At 32.5% G+C, this 12,843-nt stretch overlaps 1 protein-coding gene and 1 long non-coding RNA gene across 3 annotated transcripts; both read left to right on the top strand.

Moving 5' to 3' along the window:
* Positions 1–326: 326 nt before the first annotated feature.
* LOC107913688 (pyruvate dehydrogenase E1 component subunit alpha, mitochondrial) lies at positions 327–3,884 on the top strand. Of its 2 annotated transcripts, none has more exons than XM_041104221.1 (6): positions 327–620; positions 1,296–1,508; positions 1,852–1,972; positions 2,048–2,127; positions 2,669–2,746; positions 3,175–3,884. In XM_041104221.1, the coding sequence occupies exons 2-6, from the start codon at positions 1,428–1,430 to the stop codon at positions 3,364–3,366; spliced, it is 552 nt and encodes a 183-aa protein (XP_040960155.1). In that variant the 5' UTR covers positions 327–620; positions 1,296–1,427; the 3' UTR covers positions 3,367–3,884. The 2 variants fall into 2 exon arrangements, with proteins under 2 accessions (XP_040960155.1, XP_040960154.1); XM_041104220.1 differs by having other exon boundaries at positions 1,253–1,508.
* A 4,426-nt stretch (positions 3,885–8,310) lies between these two features.
* On the top strand, positions 8,311–10,864 carry LOC107911449 (uncharacterized). Its single transcript, XR_001687886.2, has 2 exons — positions 8,311–8,397; positions 10,609–10,864. It is a non-coding gene; the product is annotated as an uncharacterized lncRNA (long non-coding RNA).
* The last annotated feature ends 1,979 nt before the right edge of the window (positions 10,865–12,843 follow it).

Genomic DNA, 12,843 nt, shown 5'->3' with positions numbered 1-12,843 from the left:
TATGCTGCGATATAGGTGTGTTGGCTGGGTGGGTCGATTTTATCCCCACATGGTGTGTTGGTGGTACGGAGTGGTGTGTTGGCTGGGTGGGTCGATTTTATCCCCACATGGTGTGTTGGTGGTACGAGTGGTGTGTTGGCTGGATTGGGATGGGTTACATTATTACACTGCATTGATAATGTAATGGGCCAAGGCCCACATTGTTACTGTATTGGGCTAAGGCCCACACTATACTGCTACTAAATAGGGCTCAGGCCCAAACTGCTACTGCATGTTGTATGCTGACTATTTGGTAGGGGATTACACGCTGAGGGTCCGTTCTTCTTTGCGTTTTAAATGGACTTTTGCATTAAAAAGTCCTTTTCTCTTAAAAGGAACGAAGAACTGCCTCCATTTTCTCAATAAATTCACCATCTAAAACGTGATTTTCTCCAGATGGAGAAGCTGAAAATTTCACCATCTAAAAAGCTTGAAGTGCTTTTGGCTGATAAATGACCAAATTAACCTGTCTTCTCCCCCTTGGAAAAACGTTCTTTCCTCTGCTGTGAAAGTTTTATACCCATTTTTTTTCACATTTTCGCTGTGAAAGCTCCTTCATGTTCTTTGTTCCTCTTCCACAGGTGACTTCGTTTTCTTCTTATTCTCTTTAATTATTAATTATGCTTTGTTTTTATTTACTTTTTAATTCTGGCTTTTGTGCCTCTTTTTCTTTACTGCTTTGTGCCTCTACAGTTGCTTTGCTCTGCCTATTTTGTTTCGTGCCTCTTTTGCTCGCTTTGTAACTCTTCCAAACTATTTTAGTTGATAAGAATAAAAGAAATATAAACTAAATCAAAATTCGTATCCAAATTCCATATCGTTGCTGAACTTTCTGTATCTTTAGTATTTAAAAGTTCTGATGATGTTCTTTTTAATTATTTCTAGGGTTTCGCTTTACGATAAGAAACATTACTAATTACTTGAATTCAAGCTCTTTAATCTATTGTTGATATTTCGATACCAAAAATTAATTATATAAATGATCATAAAATCACATTCGATGGTTGGATTTTGTAATGAATCTCTAAATATTTAACAATTATTGTTGTTTTTGAATGAATGAAATGAACTTTCTTTCTTATGCACGAAAAATTGTTGTATTTTTTGGATTTTTTTAATTTTAGTAGGAAAAAGTATGATTAGTTCAGTTAAGTGATATTGCCATTAGACAGATAGCTCTTTGTAGTTTCTTATCTAATGTTGCCACCTCCAGAAATCATGGAACAAAAGCATGTTGACAGCATGTGGAAATGCAGAGACTTGGTACAGAAAACTAGAGAACTGTTGCTACCAATGGGACATTGAGACAGGAACTTGCTGCTGCACAACATGAGTTGCAGATCTTGCATGCTCAGATAGGAGTTGTAACATCTGAAAGAGAACAACAAATGACGAGCCTTAAGGATAAAATAGCTAAGATGGAAGCAGAACTGCAAGCAGCTGAGCCTGTTAAGGTAGAGTTGCAGCAGGTACACTCTGATGCTCAGAATTCAGTGTTCTCTTTATGTTATAAGCTGGACATTGTTATAATAGATTGTTCTTTCAATTTTAAAACTATATGAGCAAAATGAAATGGACTAGGATACTACAAATGAGTAATCACTTTGATAATAAGTATTATTTAATGAAATCTTCTACATATTCCTTAAAGTTTTTGTCATTGAGTTTAAGTGGATTATAGGTTCAATTGTATTTATTGTTCTAGAGGCTACACTAGGTATCAACTTTAGCACGATGACTTGTTTAATTATTGGTTATATTCTTATTTCTTTTAATGTTTACATGCTCTTGATTACCAATGCTTGCCCCTAGAGTGTTGTATTCTTTGCTTTATCTGGTGATGGGGCTGCTAATCGAAGGCAGTTGTTTGAGGCTTTGAACATCTCTGCACTTTGGGATCTGCCTGCAATTTTGGTCTACGAGAATAATCATTGTGAGCAATTTGAATTGGAATGAAATTTTATTGGTCTATTAAATTTTTGTGGACTTTATTTATTTCATGTAACAGATGGTATGGGGACGGCTGAGTGGAGAGCCGCAAAGAGTCCTGCTTACTACAAACGTGGGGATTATGCTCATGGTTTGAAGGTGAGACTTGGTTGCCTGAGAGATAAATAGTGGTTGTAATTTGTTGGTTCTTTAGTATTGTTATTATGATTATTAAGTAAATGAGGATTATGTATGTGATGTCGAAGTGACTATGACCAGTAGATGTCGTAAGAGTGATAGTGAATGGTAAAAAACTGTGATAGTAGTGATTTTGGGCCATGTGAGATGCTTCTGCTGGTTTTATATTGTTGTTTTGTTCTCTTATCCTTTTATTTAAGAAACTAAACGTTTGAATGAAGTTTCAGAAAAGCAGAATCTCAAGGGATTTTTCCTGCTTATACTATCGGTTCTTATTATTTAAGTTTGTTTTCTTCTAAGGTGTAAGGCATTGATGCAAAAAGAATGCCTTCTAGTAGAACTTTAAAGCAACAACCTCTCTGGTCAGCTTAAGAAGCGTAATTTTTTTTTGACAAAACATGTCTTAGGAGAATGCATGCTTAAAATTCCTTTTCTCCAGACGGTAGACATTGATGTATTTTTTAACTTCAATTCTATTTGTTATGTGTTTCATATCTTCTAGGTGGATGTAATGGATGCTCTTGCTGTGAAGCAAGCTTGCACGTTTGCCAAAGAACATGCTTTGAAGAATGGACCAATTGTAAGTTTATTCATCCTGCTATTACCTGTTTTTCATTTTTTTTCTTTTTAATAATCTTTTATTGTGCTCATTTTCTGGCCATTTTCCACATGCGAATACTTCTGTATTTAAAGGTGTGAATCTACCACATCAACTTGAGAAAACTTTGGCTTTCTTCATCACTCACTTTAGTGTTTGTGTAAATTGTGTTATCTTCCTTATGCCTAAAGCTGTTAGAGAATCAAATCCCCTGCTACATGATTGATCATGCTTGAACAAACTTCATAATTACATGCTTAACCTTATAAGCTAATTCTGCTAGTCACCTCTACAATTAGTAGACTCATAGAATATGTTATTGTTTCTCTTCTACACTATGACTGAGAGATACATGCTTCATTTTGAACTTTTTCTGATTAATCAATATTTGATTTACAACATTTGAGCAGCAAGCGACAGAATACAACACTTTGTTGGAATATTGTGCTTGTTTCAAACTATTTTATGCTTGTGGTACTGAAGACATAGATCTGAAAGAAAACCCGACGTTCTCCCTCCAAAGTGTTGATGAAATCATGAAAATAGTTGAAGAGGCCAAAGTTGCCCCTAGAATATCACGGCCTATCGGTGGCTTTGGCTAGGGTGGAGAAGAAGATGGGGATGCAAAGGAAGAAGATGCAGAAGAAGACGAAGAAGATGAGTACGAGAAAACGGTAAAAGAGGTACATGCCAGTGGAGAAATTCACGTCTCTTAAGGAAAAAAGAGAGTAATATAAGGTTTCCAAATGTTGGAGCTTTGGTGTCTTTTAGTGCTTACATATGTTCTTATAAATATGATGTCAGTTTTTTGCTATTGGACCTGGGTGTTGAATAAACAACCTGTAAATTAGTGTGTTTTAGACAAGTAGTTTGTGCAGTCTCTAATATGATTTTGTAGGGTGTATTGGTACTGATTAGGTAGGTGGAAACTACAGGGATTTGAACCCTGCCTAGTTGGTAAGTTGGGTAAATGTAGTGGTCTACACTTTTTAGAGTAAAATGGAAGATCTGTCATCTATGAGTCCTATAAGTTTGATTTCTTCTGTCATAAAGTGGTATGTTATGTCTAGAGTTGTGACTCCATAAAATTTAAGAAATTACCAACATAATTTTTAAGTAACATTTTCATCCTAACAATCTTCTTTCCATGAAATTTTTTTTTTTGCGTTCTTCATCAGACAGTCTCAACTTTCATTTTCATATGCTTATCAAATATAAGTATTGTATTAACCAAATCATTTATTGAATATAACCAAATCATTTTCATATACTTATCAAATATAGCATCTAGTTTAATGAATTCACTTTAAATTGTAAATGCTATTGACAAATTTTTAATATTTATATTTGGTATATAAATATTATCCCTTTTTAAAATTTTAATCCAAATATATGTAATATTTTAATTCGTTAGGTTTATGTTTTCTATGTTATGTTAGTATATAATATGAGTTATATATTCAAATACATTTTAAAATAAAATAATACAAATGTGTTAAAAGCATTAATTAAAAATAAAAAATAATTTTTATAATAATACAATCGTGTCAATATCTAATTACAAATATTTAATTTTTATATTTAAATATTTAAATATAGTTTATATATTCTAATTAAAATTTACAAACAATTAATATTAATTACTTAGAAATATTTAAAATTAATATTATATATTAAAATATTAACAATAAGTTATAATAAATTATTTTTTATATTTTTGCTAAAATATCATAATATTAACTAATTTGAACATTATTTAAATGCATATTTGTTACTTTATAATCTCATGTCTAAAATGGACATTTTATTCTTCAAAAGCACTTTTTGACAGCAATGCCAAACACTTAAATTTCTCAAAAGCACTTCTGAAAAGCACTTCTGAAAAGCACTTCTCAAAAGCAATGAAGAACTGGCCCTGAGTTTCGTAAACTCGCCCTCTCCTTTTAACTGTGTAGGTAATCCTCGCCCATAGGCGATTCGGTGCTACGAGGGACTTGGAGGTGGCCACACAATTGTTGCTGTTTACACTTGCTTTTATTTTGACTTAATTTATATGTTGGGTTTTGGTTTTGTAATAAGGCCTTTAAGTTGGTTTAAATTTTTAATTGGGCTTCTGCGTACTTATCTTAAACTACTAGTTTAGGAGAAGACAGATTTTAAAAAAATAAAAATAACTACTGTTTTCAAAGACATAAGTTTTAAACAATAGAATCTAAAAAGGCTTCTGCGATTTTAAACCAACTTATTAAAACAATATTAGATAACAAGACAAACGTTTTGGTTAGTTGATTTGTTAATTAATAATAAAGGGGTCTATTTTAAACTTAAAAACAATTTTTTTACCAACGAGTCTAATTTTCGGAAGACATTTCAATGTGATACGCCATATCCAACCATAACGTCTAGGCCGGGTTTGAGGTGTTACATTTTTGGCTGATCTTATGCTATTTCCATTTGATGAGTTTGATGTGATTCTTGGTATGTATTGGTTGACTGCCCATAATGTGATAGTGAATTGTGGAAAGAAATACATTGAGTTGAAATGCAAAATTGGTGATATTATCCGGGTTAATTCAGATGAGTTAGATAGTTCTCTTGCCATGAATTTTTTTATGTCTGCTTAGAAATGTTTGAGAAAAAGTTATGAAGCTTATCTTGATTTTGTATTGAATACTAAAGATCCAGAGTTGAAAATTGAATTAGTGACAGTAGTTTGGGAGTTTTCTGATATGTTTCCGGAACAATTGTCAGGTTTGCCTCCTATTAGAGAAGTTGAGTTTGGTATTGAGTTGGTTCCAGGTACCACTCCCATTTCTATATCTCCTTATAGAAAGGCCCCATTGGAATTGAAAGAATTGAAAGCTCAGTTGCAGGAAGTAACTGATAAAGGTTTTGCAAGGCCTAGTTGTTCTTCGTGGGGTGCACAGTGCTTTTTGTGAAAAAGAAAGACGGTTCGATGAGGTTGTGTATAGATTATCGGCAGCTTAACAAAGAAACAATAAAGAATAAATATCCACTGCCTAGAATTGATGATCTATTTGACCAATTGAAGGGAGCCACTGTGTTCTCCAAGATAGATTTGAGATCTGGTTACTATCAGTTGCGGGTTAAAGAGTCAGATGTTCGAAAGACTGCTTTCTAGACTAGATATGGTCACTATGAGTTTCTTGTGATGCCATTTGGCTTGACTAATGCTCCTGCCACATTTATGGATTTAATGAACCTAATCTTTCGACCGTACTTGGACAAGTTTGTAGTTGTGTTTATTGATGATATTTTGATTTACTCTCCTGATGAGATAGAACATGCCGAACATTTGAGAAAGTTTTATAGATTTTGAGAGATAATTAGTTTTATGTCAAGTTTAGCAAAAGTAATTTCTAGCTTCGAGAAGTCAGATTCCTTGGACACATTTCTCAGGTGATGGTATTAAAGTTGATCCGAGTAAAATTTTAGCAATTGTTGAGTGGAAACCACCCACAAATGTGTCAGAGGTTAGAAGTTTTCTTGGATTAGCTGGTTATTATAGATGATTTGTAAAGGGATTTTCTATGATAGCTACCTCATTAACAAGGTTGTTGCAAAAAGATGTCAAGTTTGAATGGACTAAGAAGTGTCAGTAGAGTTTTGACAAGTTAAAGGCATTGTTGACTGAAGCTCCTGCTTTAGTACAGCCAGAACCGGGTAAAGAATTTGTAATTTACAGTGATGCATCCTTGAATGGATTGGGTTGTGTACTTATGCAGGAAGGTAAATTAATAGCATATGCTTCCAGAAAGTTAAAGCCACATGAGAAAAAACTACCCAATGCACGATTTAGAGCTAGCTGCCATTGTATTTGCATTGAAGATCTGGAAACATCACTTGTACGGTGAGAAGTATCGAATATTCACTAACAATAAAAGTTTGAGATTCTTGATGACCCAGAAAGATTTGAACTTGAGGCAAAGAATATGGCTAGAGTTGATTAAAGATTATGAGCTAGTGATCAACTATCACCCGGGTAAGGCAAATGTTGTTGCTGATGCATTGAGTAGAAAGTCTTTATTTACATTAAGAGCTTTGAATGCTAGTTTGGCTTTATCAGATGACGATTCTATTTTAGCTAAGTTGAGAGCTAAATCGATGTTTCTTGAAGAAATCTATAAAGCTCAAAAAGGTAACAGTGAGTTGCAAGCTAAAAGAGCTCAGTGCGAGTCAGGTGTAGAGTATGATTTTTAGATCGGTTCTGATGGTTGTTCGATGTTCAGAAATTGGATATGTGTACCGAAGAATGATGAGCTTATTCGAAAGATCTTACAGGAAGCACATAGCAGTTCTTTGTCTATTCACCCAAGTAGTACAAAGATGTATAATGATTTGAACAAAACATACTGGTGGGCAGGAATAAAAAGGGATATTTCAGAAATTATTTCTAGATGCTTGATTTGTTAGTAGGTAAAGGTCGAAAATCAGGTACCTTCAGGTTTATTGCAGCTTGTGTTAGTTCCTGCGTGGAAATGGGACCGAGTTACCATGGATTTTGTACAGGGTTGCCGTTGACATCAAGAAAGAAAGATGCAGTATGGGTTGTGCTTGATAAGCTAACGAAGTCAGCTCATTTTCTCCCAGTTCGTATCGATTATTCACTTGATAAGTTGGCCGAGTTGTATATTTCAGAGATAATTAGACTATATGGAGTACCGTTATCGATTATCTTAGATAGAGATCCAAGATTTACTTTACGGTTTTGGAAGAAATTGCAGGAAGTTGAGTTTCAGTACAGCTTTCCATCCTTAGACCGATGGCTAGTCAGAGAGAGTTATTCAGATACTTGAGGATATTCTCAGATGTTGTGTTTTAGAATTTCAAGGTAGTTGGGAGAAATATTTGTCGTTGGTAGAGTTTTCCTATAATAATAGTTATCAGTCGAGTTTGAAGATGGCCCCTTATGAAGCTCTGAAGATGGCCCCTTATGAAGCTTTGTATGGACGTAAGTATCGTACGCCTTTGTATTGGACATAGCTTAAGGAAAATCAAATTTACGGGTTGATATAGTCAAAGAAACAGAAGAGAAAGTAAAAAGTCATTAGGGATTGCTTGAAAGCAGCTTCAGATAGACAAAAATCCTATACAGATTTGAAAAGAAAAGAGATTGAGTTTCAGGTTGGCAACAGGGTATGTAACAGCCCGATTTTGACCCTAGTCGGAATAGTGGTTTTGAGACCACGAATCCAAGTTAGAAAAATATTTAAAAAAATATTTTCTATGTTTATTAGGTATGAATTTACTTGTGTGAAAATTTCGTGCTTTAATTTTGTTGTTTGAGTGTCCGATTGAATAAAAGGATTAAATTGCGTAAAATGAAAATTTAGTGGTTATTTCAAAAAGGGCAAATAGTGGTTGTTCTTTAAATATGGGGGTTTTATGTTGCAATTTGACCATTGAAAAGATAGTGGATGGCATTACGTTTAAAATATATAGTTTTTATATTATTTATAAAGGTTATAATAATAATTTATATATTATAATGTTATTATAATAAAAACAAAACATAAGAAAGTGGCCATATTCATTATCTTTCTGCCGAATGAAAAGAGAAAGAAAATAAGAAAACCAAGCTAGGTATTCGGCCCTTGCTCAAGCAAATTAAGGTATGTTTCGGTTTCAGTTTTTGATGATTTTTATGTTTTTGAGATCGTTGTTTCGAATACTACTCGACCCATGCTTAAATTTTTGAATTTGATGATGATTTTGTGTTTTGCCATTGTTGAAAGCTTGTAATTTTGTTGTTTAATGATAGAAAATAAAATATATGAAATGGATATATATATGTTGAAATTGAATTTTTGATGATTTGAGTAATTAAGGCTAAAATGCAAAATAATAAATTGAGGGACTAAAATGTGAAATAAATGACATGCATGGATTTATATGAGCTTAGTGCATATTAGGCCAAGCTATTGTGCAAGGAAAGTTTGTTTATTTTGTATTTTTGTGAAATAGAGACTAATTTGTGAAAAATGTGAAATGTTAGGGGCAAAAGTGTAATTTTCCCATTTATGTGTTTTTGGATTTAATTAAATGAATATGTGGTTAAATTAGTTAAATTTGAACTTATTTAGATCAAGAACAGAAGAAAACGGAATTAGATCGGGGAAAGTCGAAAGTAGTTGACTATGTCCGTCGATATCCGAGGTAAGTCTATTAGCAATTTAAAAGTTAATAAATCAATATTTATACATGTATATCGATTGTATACTTGATGAGCTGTAATTAAATGTTTATAATTTGAAGTATAAGTATAAATTTTATATAAGTATTTGATAGTTTCGAATATACAAGTATAATCTTGTATAAGTTCATGAGTTAAATTATAGGTTTAAATTTTATATAAGTAAAGGTGAGATTCGGATAGGCATGTATATATATGAAAATCTATTGTAATGAAATTAGGTAAGAAATTATACTTGTATATGATAGATTCAAAAATATATGTAATAGCATGAATAAACCTTGAATTTAGATAAAGGTATGAATATGTATATATATTTATAATTATATACATAATGATCGAATATATATACATATGTATATATATATAGTTTTTGAATTTAGTGGAAGTATGAATGTTGTATATGTATAAATTCTTGGTTTTAATCCAAGGTAAGTATGATATATACATATATATATGTATATTAGATCTGAATATATGTATATAAATATATATATGTATAAACTCTTAGATTTGATTAAGATATGTAACTTATATTTGTATATGTGAGTTGGTAATTATATATATTATATTTGAATGATCAGGTATACATACACGTATATGATTTTATAGTGAATTGAGGTATGACAATTATACAAGGTTACATGAGGTTCGATTATGCTAATATACAAGTATATATTCATGTAAAGTTCTTAAATAGCATTGAAAGTATGAAATTATTAGTTGGATTATTAAAAGATGATCGAATATATGATATTAGTAGTAGATTAATGCATTAAGTTATATATATATAGGTTTGGATGTATAATTAAATTATTGAGCTGGAATTGATGTTTGAACTTTATACATATATGTTATTTAAAGATATAGTTTATAAATTATTGAGCTGAATTTTATGTGGATTCTATATACAAATATGAGATACAACTTCTGTGAATTGAGATTTTTTTTAAAGCTTAGTACCAACCAGATTAATTGCCGATGAAATGTTTTGGACTTTACGTCTAGCAGGCTAAGTGCCGGTGAACTGAATCAGGCTATAAGCCTAGCAGGCTAAGTGCCGGTGAACTGAATCAGGCTATAAGCCTTGCAGGCTAAGTGCTGGTGAACTGAATCAAGCTATAAGCCTAGCAGGCTAAGTGCCGGTGAACTGAATCAGGCTATAAGCCCAGCAGGCTAAGTGTCGGTGAACTAAATCAGGCTATAAGCCTAGCAGGTGAAGTGCTAGTGAATCTGTTTAAATTAAGTGATTATATGCATTGGGTATATATATATGATTTTGGTTATATGTAATGGATAAATATATGAGCATTTGTTTCAATGTATTTGATGAGCATATAAACGTTCGGATCTTTGTGATTAGTGAGTATGTACATATATTGGTTGTCATGAAATTGTTGGATATATATACATTCGGCCAAATGTTAAACTTATGTGTATTTGGTTAAATATGGATTTGATGTATAGTACGTGTTTGATAAATGTATTTTTCGATTATGGAAATGTATACGAATATTGAAAACATGATTTGATTTTGTTGTAACTAATTAAATGTTGTTAAGTTATCTATTTGCTTATGACTTACTAAGCTGCAATAGCTTACTCTGTGTGTTTTTCTTATTTTTTTTAGAGTTCTAAAGACTTGCTCGGGTTGGAAGACGTTGGAGTCGTGATCACACTATCCGGTTCTGGCTTATGTAAATTAAAGCTTTGAGTTTTTGGTTATGTGGCATGTATAGGCTAGTTTTTAATTTAGTTTTTGTATATATATTTAGCCATGCGAAAATGGCTTGATCTAATGCTAATGATCCAAGGTTTAAGTAATTTTGGTCATAGTAAAGGCGTGGGGTATGCTTGGTATATGAATTTGATAAGACGTAATGATATATATATGTGTGTGTGTGTGTGTGTGTCTTTGATAAGTTATTTGATAATTCGGTATGTAGAGGACTAATGGTTTTAATGCTGGAATTACAAAATGTGTTATATGTATACATAGTGGTATGATCGATTATCGTAATTGACTTATTATTGTAAGTATGAAATATTTGCATTGGGTGTGTATATGAAATTTTGATATGATTTATATTGTATGGAATTGGCATGTTTTGAATGGCTAAAGTACTTGGAAATGGCTAATGTTAGTCAAGTGAATAAAGTATGTATTGGTTTTATATGTATTTTAGGCTTAATAATTAGCTTGCGAATTGAGTGTAAATTGTATGGTTAGTTTGCTAGCCAAATAGAAGATAAGATGAATGGCAAAGCATACACATTTTTTGTACTTAAATGGGAAGTTAGGCATGAATGACTTAGTAGTTGAGTTTTAAAAAAATGGTGCATAGTTGATAAGGTTAAATGCATTACTGGCTAAGATGTTTATATGCTAAACTTGACTATTTGGTGAAATTGATTATGTTGCATTTTCTAGTGGACAATAAGCCGAGCGATATGGATTGTTTGGCTTTATGCACATGAATAGAAGTATGAATTGATATATTTAATATTCAGCTTAAGAAGTAAAATATGCTTGGATGTCTTAATGTATGTGCATGGAATTTGTAATGTGATGAGTCATCTTATAATTTGATTTTTGAATGATATGAGTAAGACGTATATATGTTTCGAATGATGGGATTTTAAAGCATGTCTAGTATGACTATTTTGAGCCGTGTTTTATATGGTAATGCCTTGTAACCTTATTCTAGCGACGGAGACAGGTTATGGGTGTTACAGGGTATTTTTGAAAGTATCCCCATGGAAGAAAGCTCTCAGATTTGGCAAGAAAGGCAAACTAAGTCCACGTTTTATTGGACCGTTCGAGGTGATTGAAAGAGTTGGGCCCTTACCATATTGGTTAGCTTTGCCGATTGAGTTAGAGAAGATTCATGATGTATTCCATGTGTCTATGTTACGTCGTTATCGTTCAAATTCGTCACATGTGATTTCTCAGACAGAGGTTGAGATTCAGCTAGACATGACTTACGGTGAAGAACCGATAAAGATTCTAGCTCAAGAGGCCAAACAACTAAGGAACAAAAGTATTGCACGTGTGAAAGTATTATGGAATAGGCATGGGGTAGACGAGGCTACATGAGAGCCCGAAGAGGCTATGCAAAAATAGTACCCAAATTGCTTCACAGGTAAGATTTTAAAAGAACGAAAATCCCTAAAATGGGGAGAAATGTAACATCCCGAAATAGGGCCTAAATAGAATAGTGCTTGCGAAACCACGAATCTGAGATAAAAAAGTTTATTGTGATTAATTTTTATGATTTATCGATTGATTGGATGCATGTGTTAGAATACCGATAAGAAATTTTAGCGATTGCATGTCTGAATTACATATTAGGGTTTAATTGCAAAAGTTGGTAAATATGAGCTTTAGATGATAAAGGATTTAATTGAAGTGCATAATTGAAGTAGAGGTCCTTAAATGGTAATTAGACCATTAGATTTTCATGGGAAAAAATGGGCAAGCATAGATAAAAATAACTAATGTTTTAATTAAGGGCATTTTAGTCATTTGGTAATAAAAAGAATTAAAAGGGAAAAAGATGGAAAAATGTGTTCATCTTCTTCCATAAGGGCTGAAACTTCAAGGGAAACCATAGCTAGGGTTTCTTCACTTTCTCAAGCTCATAGTAAGTGCATCCAAGCCCCGTTTTTAATTTTTTTTAAAGTTTTTAGAGTCCTCGTAGCTCGATTTATCTTATTCTACCATTAATTCATGTTAGGGTTAATATTTGGAAAAAATACTCATAGGTTAAATGTGTTTATTTTGATGTTTTATGGTAGAATATGAAACTTGAAATTATGTTAACCAATTTTTGCTAGGTGATTTTAAGTGAAAGCGAGTAAAACG

Source organism: Gossypium hirsutum, chromosome D11, assembly GCF_007990345.1.
Source record: "Gossypium hirsutum isolate 1008001.06 chromosome D11, Gossypium_hirsutum_v2.1, whole genome shotgun sequence".
In the NCBI taxonomy this organism is placed as follows: Eukaryota; Viridiplantae; Streptophyta; class Magnoliopsida; order Malvales; family Malvaceae; genus Gossypium; species Gossypium hirsutum.
Note: the sequence above shows the minus strand (reverse complement) of the source record. Positions and strands in the feature narration are given on the sequence as shown.

Bases quoted from the DNA above. Each gene is read 5' to 3' on its own strand.
- LOC107913688 (XM_041104221.1), top strand. From the start codon at position 1,428: ATGACGAGCCTTAAGGATAAAATAGCTAAGATGGAAGCAGAACTGCAA. The intron at 2,128-2,668 runs GTGAGACTTGGT...CATATCTTCTAG, and splicing joins ATTATGCTCATGGTTTGAAG to GTGGATGTAATGGATGCTCT. The intron at 2,747-3,174 runs GTAAGTTTATTC...ACATTTGAGCAG, and splicing joins CTTTGAAGAATGGACCAATT to CAAGCGACAGAATACAACAC.